This window comes from Rhodnius prolixus, unplaced genomic scaffold (assembly GCF_049639745.1).
Source record: "Rhodnius prolixus isolate KJV_2025 unplaced genomic scaffold, Rpr scaffold_6, whole genome shotgun sequence".
Classification (NCBI taxonomy): domain Eukaryota; kingdom Metazoa; phylum Arthropoda; class Insecta; order Hemiptera; family Reduviidae; genus Rhodnius; species Rhodnius prolixus.
In genome coordinates, this window is record NW_027411634.1 from 28,108,520 (window position 1) to 28,122,303 (window position 13,784).

Here is a 13,784-nt window from a genome sequence, read left to right on the forward strand (position 1 = left end):
ATTGTAAAAGTAACTCTTTTTTTCAAATATTTACAGAGGTGTAATTACAAAGGTGTCATAGAAAATGATTTAACGTTTTTCATAACTTGATTTCCAAAGATTTTCCAAAGTAGTTAATTTATCCTCAAGTATGTGTAAATCTCATAGAATCAATAGGAGAAAAAAATTAAAAAACACTAAGAGAGTAGTTAATTTAAAGTTAATTTAGCTCTCACAGTATGTACAAACATTTTCTTGGAGATTGGCCAGGTACAATTAAAATACTTCAGATTCTAGTCGATGTTATGGACATATTTACTTTCAACTTCAGAACAGGAAAACAATTTATTTTAACGATAAAATGCTTAACAGAGAAAACATAATTTTTTTTTTTAAAATCATACTTCAGTTAAACATTTAAAATCTCTGTTTTCTATCTATCATCTATCATAGATTTCTATCTTGATTCATCGTGATAGCTCTCATTGATTCACTCTTTGTTGAGGGAAATGGGCTAGCTCTTTCTTCAGGGATCTTGGGGTTGCATCCCAACCTATTAACACGAATTTGAATGATACCTCAAACTATCATACAATCTTCAAACCAATTGAGAGATTGATGTGTTCGTCACCCAGAGGTAAGCACTAGTTCACATATCTACCCACCTTAACACTGCACACCTTACACATACTAATCTCTGTTCAAATACTGAAATATAAGGAAGCCACAGTAGATTTTCTGAGTTACTTTATTTCCTGCTCCTATAAAAGGCTAACACCATTAATTTTTACAGGTTTACTCATGCGTAGATAAAAAATTTAAGTTTGTTCTAATTTCAACTAAGAAGTGATTAAGTAAAATAGAAATTTTCATGCAATGTACAAAACTTGATGTATCAAATAAAATTTGGTATACAATTATTATCTATTTTTCATTTCTTTGGAAATTTCTGATTCTACTTCCGCTGTTTCCGTGCTTCATTAAGCGTAGACTTGAATCAATAGCACATCGTATTACCATAAAATGTGTATACGTAGTACGTACTACGTAGTGCTGCATTCGAACTCAACTGTACTCGTGTAGGAAGCGTAAAAATCGATAAATGGCCAATTTTGATTAATCAAAGAGTACACACTGTCCTTCAATTTGGGTCGATTATCCTCAGCAATCGAAAATAACAATTTTATCTTTTCCCTCGCTCATCTTACAGCCCTAATCTTTTACCATCTGAGAACCACCTCATCAGCTCCATACTCCCAATTCAGAGGATGATAGATTGGAATTTTTGAAGTTCTTTAGCACCAAAGCTAACAACTGGCAGCGACATATCAGGTTAATTGTTAACATTCTTTTCATTTTTTGGCACCCCCTAAAAAATTTAAACCAAGCTTTCCGAGCCAAAAAAGTGTCAGTACTGACCTTAAGAAGTAAGAAGAATCAGGTGTCTGAATTGAAGAAAATTCTTAAATTTTACTGATATTAGACAAGTTTTAGATAATTATTTTTATTAATTAGCTGCACTTATCTAGGTACAATGTTTTGTTTAAAATAAAAATGGTTACAAGTTGGAATTAACCTCCATTAAAAGTGTACCAACTAATAATTTTCATTTTTCATTTTCTGGTTTGATAAAAATAGAGTGCCAGCTTAAACTTTTGCATTTGATGATCCATCAGATTGTTTCAAGAAATAGCGAAAATTGTAATAAAATTCAAATATCCCTAAATTACATAATATTTTCATGTTTCAAACGATGATAATTTTGCACATATTGTTGTCAGTCATTTATATGAATTTTCAACATTTTTATTAGAAACAATTTTATTCCACACTTTATCATCTTTTGGACGAAATGAGTTTACTCTTGCTGGAACTTTCAAAAATCTGAAAAGAAAAATGTATCTACATTTTATTATTAATTCTGTGCAATTATGAAAATTAATCTGCGCTTTAATCACTTTGAAATCTAGCCTAGATAAAATAGTTTGGGCGTGGCATTGGTAGATTCTCAGATTCATCTTGAAACTAATTAATAATTACAATAATTTCACAGTTAATTTCTTTCAGAACCCATATAATTTTACACCAATTCCAATCTAGGAAATAGAAATAGGTATACGAATGTAAGAAACTTACTTTTTCATATAAAATAAAGGTTTAGATCGCTCAACATCACTTTTAATTGTTTTTTTCTTTTTCATAATTTGTGGCCTTATTAAAATATGGACACTTTCATCTTTGTCTATAACTGGTGCACGAAGCACCTCATCCAATTCTCTTCTCCAGATCCTTTCAAATTCCATGGACAAAACGTCAAACATATTTGGGTGACTTTTATCCTAGGACAAATGAAAAATGCTTGTTTAAAGTGACGACTTATTATCTTCAATAGGTGTTTTGAAGTCAATCTATTGTCGAATGATCTCTATTTCCATTTTAATGGTTCTAACAATGTATTAATATCAGGAAGTGTAAAAATGAAAGATGTAATTGATGGAATGAAATTAGAGTAAGTGTTAACTGGCGAATGATAGTTTTATGTACAATGATTAACTTTAAACAATGCTATAAAAGGTATTATTTAATAACCTACTTTTATAAAGAATATACTTCTGGGAATACTCAGTTTAAAAAATAAAATACCAAGGGTAACTCATGGATTCCAGCTAGCGGAGGCTAAAAGTGTATTTAACAATCCACAATGACAAGGACTGTAGTGCCACATTTCTTAATCAATAAGTTATACCCCTCGGCGACAGGTACCACTTTTAGCCCTTTGAAAACACTGTGTATACTTCATAAGTTTACTATTCTGTTTAAATTAGTTAGTACTAGTGATTATTATGTAAACTGCGTATTCTTGTATCTGTAACCATAGAATGTACTTTTTTTATGCTCCTGTCTCTAATATCAGGAGAAAGTAATGTGTCAACTAGAGTGAGAAGGTTTTGTAAAAGGGATAAACATCTTCTCTCTCTTACTCCAACTATAAGGAAAGTAAAATGGCCTAGAACTACTTCGCATTCTTTTGTTGTATCTTGCAATGCAAGACTTTCCACATCAAATTTGATATTAAGCACATTTTTCAGCATTTAAGAGGAAATCTATTGGGAATTTTTTGAATAGTACTTTTTCAAATTTTATTTATTTATTTAATTATTTTTTGTAAGCGAACGGAGGTGCTTCTAAGTCGTTAATATGCAAGTTGTCATTCAAAGACATTATATCGATAAAGATAATTTAAATTTAGCGATTTTTAGGTAACCATTTACATCTTAACGACTCTTGAAACAAAGTTAAATTTCAGTTATATTAAAGATTTGTTTATCCTTTTAAAACAGCTAGTAGGAACGTCAGGAAGACTCTTCTTTAATAGTTTAACTAATTATTTTGCTTTGCAACAAAATCTTCGGTAATTGGCTCCCTTAAAGGCCGAACACACAATGGAAATTATTTTCCGAGTAATCTCGGAGAAGTGCAGCACAAATTTTATTCTAAATGTTACATCATATCAACTTGTTCTATCTATATAATCTGCTTCTTTAATTTTTAAGTTCACTAACAAGAAATAAATACAGAAGATGAGATTTTAAGGTTTGCTGAAGGCCTGCTGTCATTCCATGTCCTAAAGTAGAACTTGGAATGCTAGCAACCAATTATAAATTAACGTCTTTATTTAAACTCCAGCCTTATAATTGTTGTAACCCCTCTAACTGAGTCCCTTACAGGCGATAGACAGTGTTGTCTGTAACTAAAGAACACTTACTGGAGGTAGTCAGTAAGAAAAATCTAGGGTATCAATCTAGGATCTCAGTTGGTGTGGTTTTGGGGCTGGACAGTGACAACTAGACTGTAATCTCATTGAAGAGTTCCGGTTGTGGCCGATGTACCTTGAAGTAGAGTTAAAGAACTGCTTTAAAGTTTTTTCAATCCTCTAACGATCGAATGTTGTTTGTCAGTGTGATCCAGGGATTATTTCACGTAATGACTTTGATTTTATTGTTTTCACGGATTACCCAATGATAGAATTCGCAGCGATTAAGGGTCTGAGTATAATAATTCTTACAAATATTTAAGTGAAATTAAAAACAAATTCTACGAACTTTTTCAAAAGATGGTCGAAATGGGACCAATTCAGAAAATTCTGAAGATGCAAATGTATCTCTTGGTTTCAGCATTTTTGAACTTTCCCATTTCCATTTTTTCGGAAATATTTTCTTTGAGTCCTTGTCAGCCATTCTCATTATGACTATTATTTGACTAAAAAATAAACTTGGATTCTTCTATGTTTAGTTATTTTAAAATCATATGTGAGGTTTTAATTTTCTTAACGATTTTTTGTTTTTTTTTGTGTGTGTAATGAATACAATAATTTTAATAGTAAGTACAGGAAGAAAATCATAACTTAGTAAGCTATGTTTTTAAATTGTTCAATTAGTTACTTTAAGGAAGAATACTCTAAATAAAAAGGATTTAAAACATAAAAATAAAATGTGCTTCAATCTTAGGGCATTATTCAGGATGTGGACGGATTATTGTGAATATTTTCCGTAATCCGAAAAGTATGAATATTAAAACCCAACTTCCATGAAAATAGAATTATTTTGTTACAAGCTGAATATATTGTTTCCTTCTCACCTTAATAAAATAAAAAAATCTTGTTTAATAAAAAAGAAGAGATTTTTTAAATTTAACCTTGCAATAGGTGCACGTGTGAGATGAATTTTACAATACTGGAAATGATTTAAACGGTTACCGGATTCCCTTTTGACATCCTGTCAATTAATTGTTATATGATGAATATTATTTCTCCAAATTCAAAATAATTCACCCACTAAAGGTGCTCAGCCAGCTCTTTCGATGATTTAAATACTATGAATTAACTATTATTTAAGTTAATTTATTTAAACTATACTGTGGATTTTGTTCTGGAAACTATTGATAAATTAAATAACAAGATCTACCTTTCAGTCACTTGCGCTGATTATGCCTGTTTTTTAGATGCTCACCTGGAAGTTTAAGAGCTTTTGTTTGATCCAGAGGAAGTATTCTGATGTTAAATTGAATTTTCAAACCGAAGTCATCTTACAACGAAAAAAAGTCTCTGCTTTCTGCTCTCTCTAATGGCGAACATACTCCCAGAGAAGTAACACTTACTGAGGAACATATCGCTCAGCAATCTAATTCCTATTTTATTTTACCACCTATCTGGTAACTTTACCCAGTCGTTTTAATTGCACATTAGCATCAAATTGACGTATAAATATGTGTCGTTGAAATGTGGCAAGCATAAAATCTATTTCAAAATGTGTAAGTTCTTTTCCGTTAACTTGAAAGAAATGCTACTGAGCTATTGAAATTATTGACGAGAAATATGTACCGCGAGTTTAGTTGATAGCTGTTTGGACTAACTCTTGAATCCATAAAGTTTTAGAGTTGATTGTAATCTCCAAGTCGTTATTTCATCGTCAAAATTGCACTTCTGCTCATTTGGTTGTTTTGCTTTTCTGATGCATCTGCTTTCCTTTTTGTTCTCTCCAGAAAGTAACTTATCAATCTTTTTAATATCCAACGGCCTGTGCTTCATGTAAGCTCAATTGTTGGCTGCGTTCAAACTTTGTTTGATCGAGTAGTCTCTCCTATTGTTTAGTTTATACTTGTTATTTTATTGTTACGAAACGAAAATGTGGAAAAAGATAATCTCTGCTTTGTAATTTGAATTTTCAAGCTTAAGATTTTTATTCTATTGCTCTAATTTATTTGTAAATCCACTCATAAAATGATGATAGCTGCTAATTACCTACCTCAGTGCCTTTAAACAGTGTGTTGATGTCGGCCTCCGGGGACAACAGAGTGTTCGTCCAACCAGTAAATTTGTACGCATAGCAGTTTGTTTAATACTGTCGCCTCTTTTATTAGTTATTTTACATTTTAATTTTATTACTCATTCTCTGTTGGTTCTAAATTCCATGTTAGGTTGTGCGACCGGGAAAAATTACACTTAAGTTTTCTGGAAAGGAGTTAAGTGTTACGGCCTAATTAGAATCTCCTTACATCATTTTTGAGGAAAATTGCGTGAAGAAAGAGAAATTGGGTATTTGATCTTTAGCTTCTTCGAACTCAACTACAAGATTAAATTTTCATGTTGAGAAAATAAGAAAAATAATCTAATAACATTTTAACATATAATTATTATAGTGACGCGTAATTTCCTTATGGTTAACTAACTACGAAAAAAGAAAAATCGTTTACTTTACTTCAGATATAGATTACTTATATTAAAAGATTTGATTGAGAAAATCTAACATCCATCTCAAGATCTCAATATGGTATCTCATCGCATCTAGTTCTTCTTGAAAGATAAGTTGCTAGCAAACTTCCAGAATTAGAATCTCAATTCAGGCAATACATCCCAGACTAATTTCCTCCATTATCCTGAAGTTAACGATTAAACGACATCAGAGTAATGATTGGAACTTCAAGATTCCAAATACTTATTCAATACTAATTTATTGAAATAATCCAAGCTTTTTTTTACTAGGGCAAATGATCCGGTGTGGTGCGCTTCAAATGTTGAATCCAAGACGAACTCTTAGGGATCCATTATAATTTCATTCTTTTACTTTAAAAGGTTTTTTCTGAAATTCAGTAAGTTCTGCTATTTAAATAATACTTACATACATGCAGTTTAGTTGAAAAATTAGACACAAAAATAACTAGTAATTTTAACTAATATGGAACAGTTTATAGTGTTATTAAAAATAATTTACCAAAACGAGTGAACAAACAACATGCATCAGGGAACTTCATTAAAGGTTTTAATTGCACCCATGTGTATGATATATCCACTCAGAACGTGTTTACTCTAAAAGAGCTACTTGTGTGTAGTTAGGTAGGTGCACTTAATGGAAACTTTAGCTTCACTTTTAGGTTGGGTCATAGTTCTAAAAACCTTTATAGTAGCTTGTAATTGCGCTATGAATAAGTTAGCTTTCACAAAGACTAAAAAGCAAATGTGCATCAGGGAGGAAATGGTTCTAACCTACTCTTTTAAAAATATTCCAGAGATAAAATATTAGCATCATCAGACAAAGAAAATTGTATAAAGTCCATAATCTTGTATGATGACTTCTGAGCCACTAAATGAGAGTTTGAAAGATACTTGATTGTGGTACTGATTTAATATGATTTTAAATTCACTGAATTCAATCTCTTTTCTAGAAATCTTCTATTGTTTATAAGATATTACTAAATGCGCCCTGCATCGTCAAGCGCTGGCGATAGTGCGGAGAATTTGTAGCGGTCTTTCTAATTTCTCATGTAGTAGTCTCTCTAAACGACTGCCATAGGCCAATTCATTCCCAAACTCTCCAACAATTTTCTCCTGCAACACATGCTGTGAGAAGGATGTTTTCTCATGAGATGCTCTATGGATTATATTTACTATTTTCCATTCTAAATATTTTCTCACACTCTCTATATATTTCAGTAATACCTCATCATTGGTCACTTCTGGCCTTTATAATCTTATGGTATCTCTCTTTTTAACAACTTCAATGCGCCGGCAAAAGTTATTCGTGGAAATCCAAGACTGAACTCCACACAGGACAAATATAAAACCGAAGATATTTAATAATTAGGGAGAAAAGGTGAAAAACCCAAAAAATTCTTCTCATTTTCAATCTTGGAAACTTAAAAAGTTTTCTTATTTTTCCTCTTTTTTTGTGGAAGTATTTGAAGAATAAGAATAAGAAGAAGAATAATAAATACTTATTATAATAAATATAAGTATACATAAAATAAATATAGAAGTATAAATGTATTGTATAATACATTTCAACCTTCTTAACTAAGTGAAGTAAGAAAGAGAAAAGTTAGGTGAGGAGGACTGTTTTAGTCTTCTATGTCTGTATGTTGTAGAAGGATCGTAGGAGGCTATGTTGCGGCAGAGTGGATTGGGATGGCAGTCTAGGATGGAAAGGAGTTTGAGCAGACGATTTTGGATATAGGAGTGTACGAAGATAATAGACGCAGTCTCGTGGAGTGAGTCAATTCTAGTGCGTCGTGGAGAGTCTGTTGCGAGTCTGAGAAATTTATTTTGCGTTATTTGAAGTTTCTTAGAAGTATTTGTAAACGAATATATATATTAGGAGTTTTGACGATATAATCTGATTTTTGGTCAAACAAAATTGAAGCCACGCTTTAGCTTTAATATTATTGAATTTAATGAACAAAATTTAACTCAACAATACTTAATGCAAGGTTTAGCCTTTATGGTCTTTCCTTAGATGATTGCAACCATTAACCTGATTAATATCGAACAAATATTGTTAGACAATAGCTAAATGACTAATTTAGTGCACAATATTTTTTGTCAAGTATGAATATGTTCCTAACAGGTGGATCGCATGACCTCTGCTACTTTTTTGGCAGTTGCCCAACATCTTAAATGTGTCCTGAAGTTATTTCATTCCTTACTTTGATTCCAAAAATCTGCTAAACAACTATCTGAGCTTTAGACATCTGAAGATAGTTTAAAGAAAAAATGAGTGATTGTTTAAATGAAAATATCTTGAATAAAATTATGGGTAGAGTTCTAGTATATATCAGTTATATTGATAAAGAATGTTTTCAAGAAAGAAAAATGTTAAAACATGTTGTCTTAAGTTATTATTATTTTGAAAACTTTTTAATCTGATTTCCTTTTTTTATTTTTTAAAAGTGGTGACAAGTTCAGATAAGATCATATTCATCAATAAAATAGTCAAAGGAACTTAAGTGGTGACATATTGCCTTTATAAAATATTGTCAGTAACTTGAGTATGGTCATAGATTCGATCCCAAAAGACGTAATTCATTATTGTTGTGTCTGGGAGTAATACCGCCGCCAATGGAGGCAGAGAAACAAACCAAGACTGTTGTATAAGATCTTGTCTGTGCAGCCCAAACACAGTGTCTCACCATAACCCACTTGTTCACCCAGTAATCGTACATTCCCATTTATCTTTGTTATTCTAAGTTTTTTTTTTTAATCTGCATTTGCTTCATATAATATTCCTTGATAAAAAAAAAAAGGAATATAACATTCTCATCTCTTCTATATTATTCAAGATGATAAACAGTTACATAAACATGGGCTACTTTAATAAAATCATTTTTGTTTTACTGTTATTGTTTGTAAAAGTATACCTCTTTAACAGCCAAAAAAAAAAATATTAGCATCAAATATGCCCCATTAACATCAACAGTTTTGGCAGATCTAATTAATAGAAAAGATAAAGTTTCTTCTAATTTCAAATTCGAAGTATTAACGCTAAGCAAATGCGCTAAGCAGCACAAAAATAAGAGTTTTCTAAATGGAATGAAGTGATGCAGCTTCATCGATACTTAATCAAGAGATTACTCTCGCTACCACCTTCTACATACAACTACATGATCCTTCCAGAGGCCCAGGGCCCAGTTACGACGTTTTTTTCTTTTTTTTAGAACTGCAGTCAAATTATATTATTATGTTTTTAACATTTCAGAAGCCTGCATTTCTCCATTAGTAGTCATCTAATCGTTTTACAATTAATATGTAATTTATATGGTTGTGGAGGGAGTAGTAACTTTCTGCCAGATATTCCAATAAAAAAGTAAAGTTAGAAAACAAAGTTTCCTTAGTTTCCTATACTGTTGTAGGAAGGCCTACAACAATATAATAGCCATTTGGCAGTATTTTCTGCGACAAACGCCTAAATGCTGAAGTAAATTAACGATGCAAAAAGTCCACTTCATTCAAAATAATAATCATTAAAGGTGATTAGTGTGATTTCGATTATCATCCTTTGAAAAAATGAGCTGTTACAAGTTTCCAAGAAAAAATCTAAAGGTCGGAAGCTGAATTCGAACCCAGATCTCTGTGTGGGCATTAACCACTGAGTTAATTATTTCCCGTATTTGTTTTTTATGATTTCTTTTCTTTTTTTTAATAAAACTTTCTGCTGCTTCTTTTATTGCTCATTTTGTCCAATTTCCTCCTATTCAGGGCAGCGTTCTAACGCTCATACTCGAGCTCAACTAAACAAACCGTTGGGACATATGCGCTGAAAAAAGTACTCTTAATTGTTCTGAAGTTCACCCAGTTCTAAGCGTGTATCGGCCTAAAAACAAGAGTTTTGGCAAGATGCTAGAAGAAAAGATACGGAAACAGGAGTTAAATAACTTTTTACAAAATCTTAGATTATAATAATGGAAATAATATTGAGTTATTAAAAGGGGGTCTTCAAAGCCAAAGTACCGCGGCCTCAAAGAGTGAATGGAATGAAGGTGTAGCAAAAGTGTTTAATGTTTGTTTAATATAGAATTTTTATTTATTTATTATTATTTAATTATTTTTGAAAAAACAAATCGAGTTAATGTCATAAATTAACATTGCAAGAGCTAAGTTAACTTGCAAATTTTATTAAAAATAATAAAAAAAATACATTATGTTATTTAATAATGAAAATTGGATGCTCTTTCTTTTTTCTCTGGGTTGTTGATTGAGTGTGTAATAGATGTAAGAAATAATTACATTCGTGAGCCTTTCATTGCGTTCTCGCAAACCAAATTAATATTTAATAACCAAATAAACACATAACATGTTTTTATAAAATACGTTACTTATTACAAAAAAATAATATTTAAAAAAAAAGTAAAAATTGGGCAAAACCTTAACACCTCTTTAGAAGCGCCTAACTAGTTTGACATTTCCCTCTGACATTTGGAACTTAGCTTTCACATTTTCATTTATTAACCTTCCGGAGTAAATCACTTTATATTTAATTTTAGAGCATTATAACGGGGATAACTATTGCGCTATTAATTACCGCAATACAATAAATATTTTGTGACATTTTGAAACAGTCAGAAATTTATCTTGGTCTGTTAGTTTACAATTTTTACATTAAGGGTTGTTCAATCAAAGAACATGTTTCCATTTTTAAACAGTATGAAAGATGTACGTTAAAGATACAACATAATCTAAATATAAAGTTTTATTAACTCAATTATGGCCACGCTGAAGGCGAGTGAGGAAAGCCGTCGCGTGGCTTACTACAAAAAATTGAAATAAATTAATTTTATTGATATAGGCGCGATTGGGTTAATTAAATAAAATTTAGTATATTAAGAAAAAACTTAGATTTTTTAAGATATAATATTTAGATACAGTCTTGTCATCTGGCTCTGCTGTGTGCTTAATTCCATTTCAATCTCCCTCCTCAAGCCTCTACCGTTCATCATTCCCTGCGTAACATCGCCTGTCCACTGAATGGTAGGCCTAGCACGTCGTACCTAACACAAATGTGCATATATATTTTTTTTTTTTCAACACTTTGATTTTATAGTTCTGCATTAAAGCCTCTATCTCACAGCTCTTCATGAGATTATCCCTTATTTAGATTCTAGATCCCCTCGGATTCCTTATTTTATAGCATCCATCCTTATAATTGTACAGCAATGAAGAAGAGTCTATTGATATTGATGAATATTTTTCAGTTAGAATTTGCACTGATATAAATCTGAACGATTAATTTATTCACTTATAAATTTCAAGTTTAACTTGTCTGTATCATTATTTAACCGACTAGCCCGTCATAGATCTGTTTAGTGGCGCATTCTAGTGATTATCATCGTACTTAACTTTTTCAATGTCAAATAATTTGTTGCGTCAGACAGAGTGAAATGAAACGTGGAAATTAATTAAACTTAATAGAGTGCACAATATTTAATAATGTTCAAAATTGTAGGCAATAAGAAGATCCAATTAATTCTCCCCGATTAGAAAGTGGACAGTTTTAATTCATACTGAACTCTCTGTGATTAATTAATAAGTTATCATTTATTTTTAATTTTTTCTTAAATTCTTTATTTTACACTCTTTCTTAATATATGTACATACTTTGTGGGTAAGCAATCCAAACAGGCCCAACACTTTTTATGCAAGGACCAATTAGTTCTTAATTAATTAATAGCTCACATAGGGTGCGTGTATTTTTTAATTTTAACAACAACTTATCTTTCTACATACTTTAATTATTGTTAAATTATATGAAAAGGAAAATCCAAACCATAGTTTAAACATAGGCAATGACTGGAATCTGTATAAATATAATCAAATTTAAATTTGAGATGGTTCAAATAATCTTTTTTACTCCTACGATAATTAAACCTTGGTAATTAATAGTGTATTCGTTAGGTTCAATTTTACCAGGTTTATAAATCTATAAGTATTCAATTCGAATAGGTCTACTTTTTTCTAATGATTTTTGTTTTTAAAGGATGACTTAATTTAAGGATTTACTTTAAAAGTTATGCAGCATTATTAGAAAATAGGAAGTTATGCCGAGGTAAATATTTTCTTTGAAAGAGAAACAGAATAGGTAAATTCCTGTTGAAAGAAGAGGTAAAGGAAAACCGACAAAAACTTGAATGTTGCCGTGAGCTAGAGCATGTCGCGAAGAGGTTCTCTTGGCGACTCCCTATCCCAAAAGCCTCCCAATTTGTTTATGAATCCTCCTCTAGTAACAAGAAGCAGTTTTCCAACCTGCACACAATATACAAGAAGTTCTCGAGCTTTAAATCTCATTTTCATTCTCTTGAGAATAAATCACTCCAGATCAAACTCCTTTTTTTTCTTCACCAAACCTAGAGCAAGGAAGCGACTAGTCAGTCATTCTGTTTTCTCAACTCTCTTAACACAATTGTAACTCTCACGTCCAACTATACTTCCTTCTTTTCCATAAATGATTGCTATCAAGACTGCGTTGACGGTACAGCTATCTAGACTCTTAAATGCATTTTATTTATGAAGCTAATTTGTTGCTTTCTATCCTGTAATGCCCAGAGTTGACAATCGTCTGGAAATTGCCGTTGGATGAAAGACCATGGCTTTGGGAATATGAACAATAAAAAAACACCAATTTTAAGAAACGTTTTTATCTTCAATAAATAATTTTTATCTGCAATATTTTGATCCTAACGGGTAAAACACCACTTTAAAGCCATTAATTTAATTAATAGTGGCCAGCGTGCTCTATCTTGCCTGGAGTTAAGGAGTGATTTAAAACTACCTGCTTGTGCTCCGATCTGCTATCTAGACCTTAAACTAGATTTGATTGCGACCTAATTTACTTAAGCAGTATATTAAAGTATAAATAGGACTGTTTATTTTCCATATTATTACAACATTTACTGGAATATGATAGATAATACAGTTAGAAATGCACTAAACTTTACACAATAATGTTTAACTAGCTTTTGGTCATTTTTTCATTGAACTGAATTATTGTATTTTCTATAATTTATATTATTAACAATTTTGAAGGTTTAAAGTATTTCTGAGATTATGAGAAAGTTTTATTCGTTTCCGGTAAATTTCGGCGCTCTATCAGATTTTTCTTTATGGTTAAAGTGTTATACTGTCTCTTTGAAGAATTTTGAAACATTTCTGACTGACAGTATATTTACGTTTTTATTTTAAGATGATCCACGATTAGACAAATAAGAAATGATTGCACTATTCATTTGAAAGTTCCAGTAATTTCTCTATAATTCGCCTGAATTGATGTTCATCCTGCAATCTTTTATAAATTCTTCCAGAAAGTTCAGTATTAGCTGGTACTTTGGTACTTCGTACTTTCTGCAGGAGAAGAATTGACCTCCAACACCTTTACTATATTCACTATACAAAAAGTAAATAATAAATACAAAATTATTTATGCTAGATGAAGGAAGTTATGCTTTGAGGGAAGTTATATCTTTCTGAGAGAGTTTACACATTT

At 31.2% G+C, this 13,784-nt stretch overlaps 2 protein-coding genes across 6 annotated transcripts in view; one reads left to right on the forward strand and one right to left on the reverse strand.

The window, feature by feature from the left end:
- Positions 1 to 13,784, forward strand: part of LOC141461479 (A-type potassium channel modulatory protein KCNIP1) — a 143,927-nt gene that overhangs the window by 98,904 nt on the left and 31,239 nt on the right. The window lies entirely within an intron of this gene.
- On the reverse strand, positions 1,468 to 4,294 carry LOC141461481 (uncharacterized). Of its 2 annotated transcripts, none has more exons than XM_074142625.1 (3): positions 4,083 to 4,294; positions 2,116 to 2,318; positions 1,468 to 1,881 (listed from the first exon to the last, which is right to left on the reverse strand). In XM_074142625.1, the coding sequence occupies exons 1-3, from the start codon at positions 4,221 to 4,223 to the stop codon at positions 1,761 to 1,763; spliced, it is 465 nt and encodes a 154-aa protein (XP_073998726.1). In that variant the 5' UTR covers positions 4,224 to 4,294; the 3' UTR covers positions 1,468 to 1,760. The 2 variants fall into 2 exon arrangements, with proteins under 2 accessions (XP_073998726.1, XP_073998728.1); XM_074142627.1 differs by having other exon boundaries at positions 1,468 to 1,863; positions 4,083 to 4,292.